The sequence below is a fragment of the Symphalangus syndactylus genome, chromosome 3, assembly GCF_028878055.3.
Source record: "Symphalangus syndactylus isolate Jambi chromosome 3, NHGRI_mSymSyn1-v2.1_pri, whole genome shotgun sequence".
In the NCBI taxonomy this organism is placed as follows: domain Eukaryota; kingdom Metazoa; phylum Chordata; class Mammalia; order Primates; family Hylobatidae; genus Symphalangus; species Symphalangus syndactylus.
Window position 1 is genome coordinate 137,388,534 of NC_072425.2, and position 15,476 is coordinate 137,404,009.

The window sequence follows — 15,476 nt, forward strand, 5'->3', positions numbered from 1 at the left end:
TAAGATTGGATTCATTCCTGACCCCAAATGGGCACATCATGGTTCTAGGTTTAAGGGGATATTTTCCTATGAAAATAAGCTCAAGAAATAATATTTGGCTGGGCACAGTGGCTCATGCTTGTAGTCCGAGCATTTTGGGAGGCCAAGGCAGGTAGATCACTTGAGCCGAGGAATTCGATACTAGCTTGGGCAACATGGTGAAGCCCTGTCTCTACAAAAACAAAAGTTAGCCAGGCATGGTGGCACACGCCTGTAGCCCTAGCTGTTCAGGAGGCTGAGGCAGGAGAATGGCTTAAGCCCAGGAGGTTGCGGCTGCAGTGAGCAGTGATTGTGCCACTACACTCTAGCCTGGGTGACAGAGTGAGATCCTGTCTCAAAAAAAAAAAAAAAAAGAAGAAGAAGAAGAAAAAGAGAGAAAGAAAGAATATCTCCTAACAACCCAAATGACATCAGGGTGCAATTTATAAAGGTACTGATTAAAATACCTTTGATTAAAAACAAAACACTTTCATGAAAGAAAATGGTGGTTTAGAAAGTAAAAGGGCACAAGAGTTTGACATTTTAGGAAAGTTCTATGAAGGCCACGAGTTATTGGATGTCCCCTGTTATCTTCAGTTAATGCCTGTTCAACACCTCAGTTACCTGCTTTATGGAAAAAAAAAAAAAAGCAAGCAACCTTTTCTTTGTCCAGTTCTGTGATTTGTTTTTGGAATCTTTGTAAACAACCCTGCTAGCTCCTTTTATGGTAGAAAACTGAAAGGAGGAAGTAACCTGCTAAGACTCAAACAGTGAGTCACAGGCTAAACTCAGGCCACCTCCCTATCCTGCACTCCTGATGTTTCTACCCAGATATTCCAGTTATTTGCTATACATTCATAGAAACTTTAATTTCCACTTCCATGCCACTGGAAAAAAAAATAGGACTCCAATGTACCCAGGGGGTGTATTCAGGGATCTGTCATCCTCTAAGTGGGCCTATTAGTTAAAAAAAAAAAATCAGAAAATGTTATTTATTGATCTTTGTGGTGGATCTGCTTGGCGTGTTTCCTATCAGGCAGTTGGGCGCCCTGGGCTGCCAGGATCCTCTTTAGAACCCCACCTGGAAGCATCCCAGCATCTCCCAGTGCCCAAGCATCTACCCAGCTCTGGAGGGGCTGATGAGCCCAGTGACCTCGAGGAGCTGGAGAAGTTTGCCAAGACCTTCAAGCAGAGGCGCATTAAGCTGGGCTTCACACAGGTTTGGTTTTAGGGGAAAAGATAGAAGAAATTGCGCTGAGCCGCTGGAGACTGGGCTTCCCAAGTGCAGGTTTCAAGAGCTATCAGAGGCTCGATGTGTTTGGGGTCTCCTCATTGTGTCCCTGAGTTCTCTGAGAATAGGGCACAGTTGCCATTGGTAGGGAAACCGAGGACGTTGCTGGTGGGGGAGAATGAGGTGGAGAAGGGGCTGGCTCAGCACACGGGCGTGGTCCACTCAGAGTCTAAGGAGAGAAAGAAACCGATTCTTCACCTTAGAGGGAGGAGCCTTGGAAGGGAGCCGAGCACGGGTGAGCACTCGGAGGTTCAGGCTGGCTGTGTGACCAATGCTAGGACCATGCAGGATGTGGGCAAACAAGAGGAGGAGGCTGCCTCTCATGTTCCTCCGCCTCGGTCCCCATGCTTAGGGAGATGTGGGGCTGGCGATGGGAAAGCTGTATGGTAACGACTTCAGCCAGACCACCATCTCACGATTTGAGGCCCTCAACCTGAGCTTCAAGAACATGTGCAAGCTCAAGCCCCTGCTGGAGAAGTGGCTGAATGATGCAGGTAGGCCTCACAAACATGGATGCCAGGGGCCCTGCAGGGAAGGGCCAGTGACTTGTTGTGTTGGGGCTTTTGGGAGTTGATACCTAACACCCCTTTCTTCTCCTGAGACTGGAGCTGATGGAGAAACAAGACACAGGACACAGGCAAGTGTAGATGAAAGTGTCAGCTCGACTACTGAGAAGCCCTCAGAAGGATGTGGATTTAGGTCTGTGTCCATCAGGATTTGTCCCCATTCCATTCCTACCCCATCCCACCCAGCGTAGACCTTAGGACAACCTGCCAGTGACAAAGTCTGGATCTGCAGAGCAGATAAACTTACACAGATTGCTGTCTGGAATAAGTCTAGGTCAGGGATACAGGGCAGTGGTGCCTCTAGGGTCTCACTGGGAGGGGGAGACCACAGGCATGACACAGGGTCTTTCCCTGGCTAGTTCTTGAGTAGGTTTTTAGCAGACAGGGACTTACTGCAACCCAGGCTGCTCAGGAAAGCCTGACAGCAGGAGTGGGGTTTGCAGGAGGACTCAGTGAGGGGTGGTGGCCGGGAGGCATCCCAGGAGATCAAGGGTGTAAGCCAAGGGACCACACGTTTGGCAGCAGGGACTAGCATATAGGATGGGGCTTCTCAACCTTGACACTATAGACATCCTGGGCCAGGTCATTCTTGTTGCCAGGGACTAGCCTATGCATTGCAGGATGTTTTGAGCATCCCTGGTCCCTACCTACTAGTTGCCAGTAGCATCCACCCCCAGATGAAACAGCCAAGAATCTCTCCAGACATTGCTGAACGTCCCAGGGGGAGTGGTGGTGATGCAGAGTCCCCCCTGGTTGAGAACTGCCGGCCTAAGCAGAGACAGGGAGTGAGCCAGTCTCCAGGGCTGGGCTCTATTCAGTAGATTCACATGGATTTGTGGTTACATTGGAGAGGGAGGAAAGGGTGAGGCAGCCAGCCAGGGCTGTTACTCCCAAGGAAGGGCCTCCACATGCAAGCATGGGAGGGGGCAGGAAGCTCCCCCTACAGGCTGTCCCTTAGACAGCCTTTATGGAAGCACTGAAATGAGCAAAATGATCCGAAGGTCTTCGAATCTCTGGGGAAGGGCCCTGTGACCATTTCTAGTCTCCATCAGATGCCTAAATCCTTCCTCAGGGCTATCCCTTCTATGGCCCCTACAGCCTTAGCTCAAACATTTGCACTGGCAGGCAAATGCCTCCAACACCAACAGTCACCAAGTGCCATTGCTTTTGGCTGCAAATCTCATTTCACATTTCGCTCAGTATTCACATCCAGGCATATCTGTAAACAGCAGCCTCATGAGCGTTACTTGTAGGAGCCCTGCCAGTGCCCACTTACACCCGCGTGTGTCACCGATGCATGAGCATCCTCAGCTGTGACCCCAAACACTGGAGACACTGCTGTGGGGGCCACAGAGGGCCATGGAGGGCCATGGAGGGCCTTTGCCCTGAGCAATGAAAAGAAATAGGATTCTTGGTCTGTTCTGGGCTCCCTGCGGGGGGAGGAGATTGCTGCTGAAAATGCCGTCGCAGAGCCCATCGGGAAGGGTTGGTGGACCTCAAATCCATGACGGCACCGGCCGCTCGTCCCCTTCTCTGAGCTTCCTCTGCTCCTTCGTGTCCCCGCAGAGTCCTCTCCGTCAGACCCCTCAGTGAGCACGCCCAGCTCCTACCCCAGCCTCAGTGAAGTATTTGGTAGGAAGAGAAAGAAACGGACCAGCATTGAGACCAACATCCGCCTGACTCTGGAGAAGAGGTTTCAAGATGTGAGCAGCACCTTCGGGTGGGCATGGGTGGGCTACCCCACACAGGTAGGAAGGGCAGACACGGCACAGGCCCCTTGGCACCAGCCCCTCCACACCTCACACCTGCTCTGGGACACAATCAGAAAACGCACTATCCCACTCCAGGCGCCCAGGTATTGGAGTGCAAAGCTGCCCTCCATCTCAGGTTCCAGGAACCTCCTCCTCCACTGACCCTTCTTGCCCTGACATCTATTTAGGGCCCTTTGTTTCTCTCACTGGGAGATTTAAAGAACGGGCTATAGGGTCCCAGAACCCAGCGTATCTCCGTATCCAGTTGAGGTAAAGGGAGCAAAGCCAGGGGATTGTATATAAGTTCTCTATTTTCTATGCAGTACCTTTTGTATTTTTCAAATTATACATGTAATAAATGCTTATTGAACAATTTGGAAAGTACAGGGAAGTAGAAAGAAAAAAAACACCCATCGCCAAATGCCATCTGACCTCATTTCCTTCTACTCCTTTTCTGTGCACATTTAAATACTTGTGATCATGTTATACACCTACATTTTTTGGAACTTTTAGCAAAAGCATATTTTTGAGCCAGTATGTGGAAGCTGGAAGCTGTGAGCCCCGTGCAGGCTGGGGAAGAGAAGAGGGAGAAACAGATGTGGCCTAGCCAGCCTCTAGCCAGGCTCCCTCAGATCCCAGCCTCCAGAGCCACCATGGGTACCACGTGTCTCCAAAGGCCCCAGGCCTCCAGGACAGCTGCCCCTCCGGCAGATTCCTCGTACATTTGGCTCAAAGGTTTGGTGCCCATATCCAGCTAGCAGAATGACAAAAACTGGCTTTTCCTTCTTTTTAAGCTTCCTAGGGTGGCAAGGTTAAGGGAGGGTGTAGGAGTGGGGGAAAGTGGCCGGGGCTAAAGACCAGGTGCGAGGGATCAGAACAAGGTAGTGGCACCCGTATAGCATATATCACTATGCCACAGTCCTGATGGGTCCACATGTTTTAGCTTTCTCATTTCCTGCTTTGAGGCAGGAGGACAGGAAGAAATGACAAGGCAGGCCAAGCATGGTGACTCATGCCTGTAATCCCAGCACTTTGGGAGGCCAAGGCAGGTGGATCACCTGAGGTCAGGAGTTCAAGACCAGCCTGGCCAACATGGTGAAACCCCATCTCTACTTAAAATACAGAAATTAGCTGGGCGTGGTGGTGTATGCCTGTAATCCCAGCCACTCAGGAGGCTGAAGCAGAGCGAATTTCTTGAACCTGGGAGGTGGAGATTGCAGTGAGCGGAGATGGCGCCACTGCACTCCAGCCTGGGCAACAGAGCGAGACTCCATCCCCCCGCCCCAAAAAAAGAAAGAAATGACAAGGGAGAAGGACATCAGGTTATAAGGAAGAACACAGAAGGGAGCAGCAGCTCTGGGGACTCTACCTGCCCCATATAACTCATCCATGGACTCTCCTCCGAACTCATGAATGAAGGAAAGGCAGCCTACATCTATGGAAACCCTACTTTGTATCAGGCCCTCTGCTTGACAGTTTACATGCATTTTCTCATTTAATTCCCACAATAATCCTATGTGGTGGGCATGATTATTCTCATTTCATAGATGATAAGACAGGCTCAGAGAGGTTAAGAAACTTTCCTAAGGACACATAGTAAGTGAAAAAGCCAGTATTTCATTCTAGGTCTGACTCTAAAGCTTTTGATCCATGTATAGTTGTATCTTGTTTCTTTGGGACCTCTGTTCCCTGCCCCTGATTCCCTTCTCTTGACCATACTCTGTCCTTTTGGTCCCTATAGAACCCAAAACCCAGCTCGGAGGAGATCTCCATGATTGCAGAGCAGTTGTCCATGGAGAAGGAGGTGGTGAGGGTCTGGTTCTGCAACCGACGTCAAAAGGAAAAGCGAATCAACTGCCCTGTGGCCACACCCATCAAACCGCCTGTCTATAATTCCCGGCTGGTGAGTGGCCAGGAACCAAGCTGTCTGCCAAGCACTGGAGGGCCATGATGCTTGGAGGGGAAGGTGGTGGCTGCAGGGAAGAGGGGAGCATCCAGTAAATAAATAGGCAAAGAGATGCTGTATAGAATACAGTATAAAGAAGGGCGAGGGAATAGAAGGGGATAGCAGGGAGATGCTCTTTCAATAGGGAGGTCAGAGAGGACCTCCCTGATAAGGGTGTGTGAACAGGGACCTAGAGTTGTCAGAGAATGAAATATGTGGATATCTGGGGGAATGAATGTTCTAGGCAGAGGGCCTAGCAAGTGAAAAGATCCAGTATGCTTAAGAAACAGCAAGGCAACCAGTGTGGCTGGGGACAGAATGAGAAAAGGGACCAGAAGTAGGAGAGGAAGCCAGAGAAGAAACAGGAAGCAGAGCGCCCAAGGTCTTGGAGGCCATTGAAAGGCCCCTGGCTTTCAGTTTGGGTAAAATGAGAAGCCATTGGAGAGCTCTAGCCAGAGAAAGCTGAGTTGGCTGACACAGGCTGCTATGTGGGGAATAATCTGTGTGGAAGCAGGAGACCAGCTAGGAGAATGACAATGGTCAGGCTGTGTGATGGAGGCTTGGCCCACGGTGGTAGCCATGGAGGTGAGGAGGAGTGGTTGCATTCTGGCTAGACTTTGATGGTGGAGCAGCATGATGTGCTCAGATACGGAATACAAGAAAGGAAGCAAAGATGACTGAAAGGGTTTTGGCCTGAGCAATGCGTTGGAAAGCACTGCCATTTTTTTGAGATGATGAAAACTGCAGGAAGAGCAAGTTTGAGGAAAAAAGCTAAGAATTTGGGGCTCGTCGTATTAAGTTGAACATACCTACAAGGCATCCAAGAGTAAGTATGAAGGAGTTACATCTGTGACTCTGCAGTTCAAGGGAGAAGCCGGGGCTGGAAACAATTTGAAGTTCTAGGCAGACAATGAAGTTTAGGGGGCAGGAAATACCTTCTCCATGCAGGGAGAAATGGTACCTGGAGGGTGGGGGTGGGAAGGTTCTTCTCTGGGGATGGTGATGGTTGAAGGTTAAGGGAGTTGGGGAGAATGATGTTGCCCTTCAGTCTTTCAGCACTGTAAGATGGGTGAAATGCAGCCTTATCAGGGTGGGACATGGCTGTTTCCCAAAAACTACACCATTGTTGATTCTTTCACCAACCAGCTACCGAATACCTTCTATATATTATGCCAAGTGCTGGGGATACAAAGATAAATACTGTTTGTTCCCTGTCCCAGAGGACCTCACTGCCTAGCAGAGGAGCAGGTAAATAAACGAATGGAAAAGAGCATGATCATTTCTCCAGGAGAACTTAGGAGCAGCAGCTAACCAGCCTTGGGAGCTGGTGGTTAGGACAGGCTTCCCCAAGGAGATAATTAATACCTGAGCTGAGTCTAAAGGAAGAAGAGGAATGAGAGGCAAATAAATGTGGGTGGAGCTCTCCCAGGGGAAAGTAGGAGGGCTGTGGAATGAGGCAGGGAGAGTGTGGCACGCTCGTAGAACTGCAAGTGGTTCCATGAGGAGGAGTGTTGAAAGATGAGGCTGGACAGATCAGCAGAAGCCAGACTGTGCAGGGATTGTACACAATGCTAAGGAACTGAAGGTTTGGGGGAATCATTGAAGGATTTTCCTAGGATATTGGCATGATCATTTTCTCTTTTTTGAATGATCACTCTGACTGCAGGATAAAGGATGGCTTGAGAGGCCCAAGATGGGTTGCAGGGAGGCCAGTTAGGATGGGACTGCAGGTATCCAGTAGAGAAAGACTGAGGGCAAAGCAACCCCACAAGGTAGGAATGAGAGAGTGGGAGGGATTCAAGAAATCATTAGAAGATCTTGGTTAATGAATGGAAAGCTGGATTGGGGCAGGGAGAGAGATGAAAAAAAGGGAATCCTCTGCAATGACTCCTGGCATTCAGGCTGGGCTGACTGGGCAGATGGTATTGCCATTTACGGAACAAGCAAAGCAGGAGGACATGGCTGGGGAGTGGGAAGAAGTGATGATTTCAGTTCTTATGTCATCATGATGTACAGCGAGGCCAGCAGGACACCCACGTGGGAATGTCCTTGGGCACTTGAGATTATGAGTCTGGGGGTGAGACTGGAAGGCTGGGATGGAGACATGGACTAGGGAGTCACAAGGGTGCAGGTGGCGGTTGAAATCCTGGGTGAGGAGGAACTCGCCTATGGAGTTTATGTAGAGGAAGCAAAGAGCAAAGGCCATGCCACCAGCTTCTGCAAGATGGGCAAAGGAAGAGGATCAGGGAAGAAACCGAGAAGGAGGGACCAGAAAAGGCAAGAAACTGCAACCACGCAGATGTGAGGAGTGTTGGGCAGGAATGAGCCCCATAGGAGTGCCACGGGAACCAAGAGGAAAGACACCCAAATCAGAATGGGGCCCGGGAGGGTGAATATCTAATTTGTTTGGAGAACAGATTAGTAATTAGCAAGAGTAGTTAGTGTACAAGGCAGAAGGAATAGCCTGTGAGAAGGCGTGGAATTTTTTAAATTTTTTATTTATTTTTATTATTTTTATTTTTTTGAGACAGAGTTTTGCTCTTTTTGCCCAGGCTGGAGTGCAATGGTGCGATCTAGGCTCACTGCAACCTCCACCTTCTAGGTTCAAGTAATTCTCCTGCCTCAGCCTCCTGAGTAGCTGGGATTACAGGCACCCATCATCACGCCTGGCTAATTTTGTATGTTTAGTAGAGATGGGGTTTCACCATGTTGGCCAGGCTGGTCTCAAACTCCTGACTTCAGGTGATCTGCCCACCTTGGCTTCCCAAAGTGCTAGGATTACAGGTGTGAGCCACCGCGCCCAGCCTGAAGTCATGGAATTATAAAACAACATGAGGCATTTGGGGAATCGCAAGCATTTCAGTCTGGCTGGAGCAAAGGGTTCAGGATTAAAATTATAGGGGCTGATGAGTGTGGGATCATAATGGGCCATGGATGCTGAAGTACCCTAAACCCTCTAAGGGATCATTGAACATGTTAAGTTGGAGGCAACATGATATTCATTCATTATTTCTTCCTTAAGCATTCACTGAGCACCTACTATATGTTTGGTACTGGGGCTCCAGTGGTGAACAGCACGCATGACCCCTGCTTACAGTGTAGCAGGAAAACAGATACTAAACAAATGCTATTTGTGATGAAGGCTTCAGAGAAGAGGTACAGGTATTTGAGGTGCCCAACCTAGTCCAGGGTATCAGGAGCTTCTCTGAGGAATGATGTTTAAACTGACACCAGAAGAATGAATGTCACCATTGATATTAATAGGGAAAGTGTCTGAGTTGGGGGGGCAGGGAGGAGTGATGGCAGGGAAGAATATTCTAGGTAGAGGAAATAGCATGTACAAAGGTTCTAAGGTTGACGGTAGAGTGGGGTAGGAGGAAAGAAGCACAGAAGGCCAGAACGGGCTGGAAACCAGGGAGTGAGGGTGTGAATGAGGAGGCTGGAATGGTAGATGGGCTGGATTATGTTGGGAATCGTAGGCCCTGTTAAGAAACTTGGGTCATGTCATAGGAACTTTGGAATCTTTAAAGATTGGGCTTTGTTTAGAGCAGATGGGAAGTAGTAGATTCTCCCTTTGGTTCAAAGCCAACCCAGGACATCAACATGATGAGAAATGGAGGGGGCCTAGAGGAGCCATGCAGGGGCCCCGTTCCTCATCAGCTTTCATTCGACACATACTTACTGAGCACCTGCAACGTTCCAGGCACCGTAGAAAGCACTGGGGGTGCAGCAGTGAACCACACAGGCGTTACCCTGCTCTCATGAAGTCTACAGCGTAATGGCTGTGAAGGACATTAAATAAGTAGTTACACTAACACTTGTGATGTCATGAAGGAAAAGGAGAGAGAAAATTTTCTGATCCTATCTTTGGGTCTCATTAAGACAGTCCCTTGGGACTGGGACATAGTTTCTTTTGCTTCTGGAATAAAATGATTAGCAGGTGGAAAGGCAAAATGGTGCAGATCAGTGTGGGCAGAATGCTACAATATATCTAGAAAATAAAAAAGGGGGAACCATGTATATGTCTGTTCGCATATGCCTAGCCTGTTGCCAGAAGGAAAAAACCTGGCCACAATGACCAAATACATTATCACTTATTTAAAAACAACAACAAAGCCAGGCATGGTGGCTCACGCCTGTAATCCCAGCAATTTGGGAGGCCAAGGTGGGTGGATCACCTGAGGTTAGGAGTTCGAGACCAGCCTGGCCAACATGGCAAAACCCTGTCTCTACTAAAAATACAAAAATTAGCTGGGCATGGTGGCGGGTGCCTGTAATCCCAGCTACTCGGGAGATTGAGACAGAAGAATTGCTTGAACCCAGGAGGCAGAGGTTGCAGTGAACCATGATCGTGCCATTGCACTCCAGCCTGGGTGACAGAGCGAGACTCCATCTCAAACCAACAACAACAACAACAACAACAACAACAACAACAACAACAACACATGTCTTGGGTGTGACAGCAGGGAGGGAGGAGGAGAAGAGGTAGGGAGATTATTGATAACATCTCTTAACCACTCTGCCACCCCTCCCAACCTGTGCCCGTCTCCACCCTTCACAGGCCCCCAGCCTACTGAGGAGGCTCATTGTATAAGGAAAAGTAAATGAAAACAGGAAAACCATTTCTGATTAATGAGGAAATAAGTACATGCTGCATCCTGTTAGGGTGGGATCTTCCAAATTGGGGAGAGCAGAACTACCTTTCAATAGCCTTTGCAAACACCTGGTCAGAGCTTCCCCTGTTAGCATGAGAAGAATAAGGGACAGTGAAAATACACAGATTTTAGCCCAAAAGAAGAGTTGAATAACATCTATAAATATACAGCAGTTGACAGCTGCTTCTTCCAGAAAGGAAGAGAACTAGCATTTAACAAGCTGACACTCCTTGCCAGCTGTTGGGTTGTAAGCTTTACAGACATTATCTCATTATGACTTAATTAAAATATATAATGGAAATATTGCTGCTATTTTACAGATGAGAAAACCAAATCTCAGTAGGGTTAGATAACTTGCCCAAAGTCACACAGATAGTGGTGGAGCTGTCTTACTCCCAGACCTGTTGGGGTCCAAAGTCTATTCTTTCTATTACATCTTGTTCTAGGTTGTTCTAGGATAGTAACAGTGAGGGGGAGGTTCCTGAATTGCATGGGAGGGTAAACAAAATTATCCCAGGTCCCTTTCTAATCTCAGAGCTGATGATGCTATGAGGTCCCCAGGGCAAAATAAAAAGCTTCAGAAACCAGAGTTCAGTGCCTCCAGTTACCTCTGGAGGGTCCATGCTCCATTCATCCATCAGAGTGGGAAAGCCCTCGAGAGGCTGCTAGGCTGAGCAACCCTGCTGTCCTCAGCAAAAGCAGGGTTCTTTTAGGGAAAAAGGAATGGAGACCAGAAAATGGCAGGCAACCTGCAGTATCTGCCACAGCAGGGCCCAATAGGCTTGTCTCACTCACCTCCAGGGCTCTCAGGCAAGGCAGCCTTTGGCTTGGCAGTGTCAAAGAAACCTTATCAGGCAATACACATTGTCAGGGGCTGGAGGGGCCTGGTGTCGACACCAGGGAACTTCCGGAGCAGACTGGACCTGGTTCTGGATGCCAGTATGTGGTCCAGAGACCTTCCTATAGAAAGGAGGATGGCATGTAGGCTAGGAAATCACCAAGGAAGACAAGCCCTGGTCTCTGTAGAGTCTGGGGCCTACTGTCTTTGGAGAATGACCTGAAGTTGGAGAAGGGAGCAGAAATGGACATTTATAAGCTTCTGTTGTTTTTCAGGTATCTCCCTCAGGGTCTCTGGGCCCCCTTTCTGTCCCTCCTGTCCACAGTACCATGCCTGGAACAGGTGAGCTTTAAAATGAGATTTCTGAATAACACCAGAATTCTTTTAAAAAATGGGATATTAGAACTGAAAGGTATCTACCTAAGTCAGGCTTCCCTAAATGCATTTCAAAGGATATTAAAATCTGTGTTGGGAAAAAAGGGTTCTGTGATCAAGTAAGTCTGGAAAATGCTGAGTAAGCAGTTTAAACAAGCGTATTGTTTTGTTTTGTTTTGTTTTAACTGCAGCACTTCTAAGCACTCAGGTGCATAACATTCCAAAATGAACTGTATGGAAGGCCCAAGGAAGGCGAAGCTTCCCAAAGTAACACTCTATTCCTCAAAAAGCACCTAATTATTTCAAAGAACTAGACAGTATGATCACATGCCCAAGGGTGGCCAGGACAGTCCCAGTGTCTGCTTCATGTCCTGACATAATTATCAATAGCACTTCCTTCCACTTTTCTTTTTTTTTAATCCTTTTTTTTTTTTTTTTTGAGACAGAGTTTCACTCTTGTTGCCCAGGCTGGTGTGCAATGGCGCAATCTCAGCTCACCACAACCTCTGCCTCCCTGGTTCAAGCAATTCTCCTGCCTTAGCCTCCCGAGTAACTGGGATTACAGGAGTGTGCCACCACGCTGAGCTAATTTTTTGTATTTTTTGTAGAGACAGGGTTTCTCCATGTTGGTCAGGCTGGTCTTGAACTCCTGACCTCAAGTGATTTGCCCGCCTCAGCCTCCCAAAGTGCTGGGATTACAGGCGTGAGCCACCACACTCGGCCCCTTCTACTTTTCAAAGTGTCTTAGGGTCTTAGTTTGGATGGTAAAATATATGTCACCCTATCCATAGAACACAGTTTGGGAAACACAAACACAAGAGTTAATCCAAATACAAATCTGCCATTTCACAGAGGATGAAAGTGAGTTTCAGGAAAGTGAAACAAATCAGCACAGGCCACAGAGCTGCTAAGTGGATGGCCGGGGACCAAGACAGGGCTCAGGTCCCCTCACTCCCAGTTCATTGTTCTTTTTGTTTTTGTTTTGTTTTGTTTTTTGAGACAGGGTCTTCCTCTGTTGCCCAGGCAATGTGGTGATGCAATCATGGCTCACTGCGGCCTCGACCTCCCAGGCTCAAGTGATCCTCCCACCTCAGCCTCCTGAGTAGCTGAGACTACAGGTGCATGTCATCACACCTGGCTAATTTTTGTATTTTTTGTAGAGACTGGGTTTCGCCATGTTGCCCAGGTTGGTCTTGAATTCCTGGGCTTAATCAGCCCTCCTTCCTCTGCCTCCCAAAAGTGTTGGGCTTACAGGCAGGAGCCACCATGCCCAGCTCAGTTCATTACTCTAGTTTCTAGAAAATCATGCACCTTTTCTTTGTGGAGACTGGAGAACTAGAGCAGCTGGCAATCTTTCATCATGCCCTCAAGTTCTCTTTCTCCCCTATGCACTTGCTTTTCTTTCCTCCTCTCTTCCTTCTTGTTCATTTTTCCTCCTGCCTCTTGGTCTGGGGCTGCATGTGCCCAGCCTAGGGTGTGTCCTAGAGTAGGATGATTTTGGCATCTGTCCTTGGATTTGGCAAATCTTAGACTTGCAGAACCAGCCACACCACTCTCCAGGGCCTGGGCTGCAGAGAGCATTTGTGATGAGAGCCCCTCTGGGTGTGGGCAGAAGTTGACGCTAATGAGGCAGGAGGTAGTCAGGTGGGTGTGGGTAGGGAGAGGGTGCGGTCCATTTGGGGATCCACCAGGAAATTTGTGTCTGAAGGGCTACATCCTGATGTCCTGGGATCCAGCAGCATTATTTTCCCCTTGTTTTTGCCTCTCCTCATCCTCAGTAACGTCATCCTGTTCCCCTGGGAACAACAGCAGGCCTTCATCTCCTGGCTCAGGACTCCACGCCAGCAGCCCCACTGCATCTCAAAATAACTCCAAAGCAGCAGTGAACTCCGCCTCCAGTTTTAACTCTTCAGGGTAAGGTGAAGGGGAGGGTGCAGAGACATCCCAGCAGGGCCAAGGGACATGCGAGAAGCTGGGCCTATGCCTTGGGAAAGAAACCTTGTCATAGATAGGGTTGGAAAAGAGGAACAGGGTGGCAGAGAGAGGACAGAGTGACAGCCAGACTGGACTTTATCCCTAGGGAGTATAGATTTTAAAAAGAAGCTTCAGTCAGTGAGCCATCCTGGCAAGGAGCTGATGTCAACAAAGCCAAAATTTCCATCCTTACTTTGAGGGTGGAAATTTCCAAACACTCATGTCAGAAAGAGCCAGGTCCGTTGCTGGGCTTCATGCGAGGGACCCGGTTTTCAGGAGGTTCTGATGTGAGCCTAGAGCTTAGGCACAAAGAAAACCCTGGGCTTCAAGCATGGCTGACACAGGGAGAGAGGGAAGTGGTGCCAATTCCTGTCTCCCACTCCCACCTGGGATGTAGTGGGGCAGGCAGCCTCCTGGGCTTCAGTTCATGAAGCAAAGAATCTACTCTAAAAAGTATTTTCAGAGCTGATGCCTTGTGAAAGAGAGATTCTGCCCTGATTCAGAACAAAACAGAGATGTGTAGGTTACAGACCTGAGTTTGTCAGAAAAGATGAACCCAGCTGTCCAAATCCAGGCAGCTCAGCAAGGCAGGCAGCTCTTACTGGCCAATTGTTGCATAGCCCGAAACGCTGGAGCTCCTCACCTACCCCTACTGAGAGAGAGAAAGAGGACCATATAATATACATTACTAGCTTTAAAAAATCGTTTTGAGGTATAATTCATATACCATAAAATTCACCATTTTAAAGTGTACAGTTCAGTGGTTTTTAGTATATTCACAAGGTTATGCGACCATCAGCATTATCTAATTCCAGTATGTTTTTATTACTCCTCCCCCCAAAAACCCCTGTACCTGCTAGCAGTCACTCCCCATTCCCATCTTACGCCATCACATTCCTAGCTTTAGGATTGACTTCTTTCTTCCTTCCAGATCTTGGTACCGATGGAATCATCCCACCTACCTCCACTGAGACCAAAAAGTTTCTCCTACTCCACCTGGCCCTGTATTTCCCCTGGAAGGAAGGGAATCATGCCTTCTATATACAGACAGATTGCCTTCCGAAGAGTGGAAGAAAATCTCCACTATCAATGAACCCAGACTCTTGTCTTCTTCAGGAGCAAGGGCCTCCGGAGATCCAAACTGTGATTGAACCAAGTGCAAGTGCAGACTCCTAATGCTCTTGAAATATACAGCCCCTCCTAGGAGCTTACCGTTTTCACCTTCCTTGCCTATGCCCTTGCCTTCTAGTTCCAAATATTTTAGCCAGCTTCACTGTGGCAATAGTCTTTCAGAGAAAAGACTTCTTGCTGTTATTCTCCAACTCATCTGTGGGCTTCTGGGGATAGCCATTTGGCTGGGGTGCCAAACACCAGAAGGGGAGATAATAGTTTTGACTCTGAACTTGGCCACAACCCCCGAACTGATCCCAAAATCTGTGAAAAGATTTGAATCTGATATCTCCACCAAAGCCTTGATGTTTTCTCTGTACAGCTAAGTTTTCTGATGGAATCTTCATCTCACCTCATTTTCTTTTTAACCTCACCCCCTTTTCTACAACCAAATCCATTCATTATTGTGCCCTCCAGGTCCCCTCCTTTTTGCAGAAGGTGTAAAAGAGCTGCCCTTGGTGGGTGCCCTGGGCTTGTTGCTCCGCCCACTGGTGCCCTTCTGTCTGTCCACATCTGCCTAGGGCTCAGGAGTGCCTGTTCTTTCCCTTCCTCCCCGTGTTTCTCTTTATTCTGTCCCCTCTCCTTTCTCCTGGCAGCAGAAAAGGAAGAACCCAAGAGCAAACACACAACAATGATGGTGGCAAAGTACCTGTATAGAGCCCTTTCCCATTTTTTGCATTATGTTCTTAACTCCTTAATGTGGAATTTTCCAGCAAAATGTTTAACTCAGGTGTGATTTTTGAAAATGTCTCTGTAATATTTTATCTTCTTTAAAAAAAAAGGGGGGAAATACCAAAGTGTGAAATACAGTGCTAGCTTCCAGAGTTCCCACATGGGCTGGGAATTTTTTTTCTTTTCCTTTTTCTTTTTCTTTTTTTTTTTTTTTTTTTTGA

General features: G+C 48.1%; 1 protein-coding gene across 4 annotated transcripts in view; it reads left to right on the forward strand.

The window, feature by feature from the left end:
- POU2F3 (POU class 2 homeobox 3) overlaps positions 1-14,712 on the forward strand; it is an 84,138-nt gene extending 69,426 nt beyond the window's left edge. For all 4 annotated transcript variants that reach the window (XM_063636626.1, XM_063636627.1, XM_055273495.2 and 1 more), the window contains 7 exons: positions 1,055-1,237; positions 1,662-1,803; positions 3,442-3,578; positions 5,368-5,529; positions 11,340-11,406; positions 13,218-13,353; positions 14,345-14,712. In XM_063636626.1, the coding sequence (XP_063492696.1) occupies positions 1,055-1,237; positions 1,662-1,803; positions 3,442-3,578; positions 5,368-5,529; positions 11,340-11,406; positions 13,218-13,353; positions 14,345-14,384 (867 nt within the window). In that variant the 3' untranslated portion in view covers positions 14,385-14,712. The remainder of the gene's footprint in view (positions 1-1,054; positions 1,238-1,661; positions 1,804-3,441; positions 3,579-5,367; positions 5,530-11,339; positions 11,407-13,217; positions 13,354-14,344) is intronic.
- The last annotated feature ends 764 nt before the right edge of the window (positions 14,713-15,476 follow it).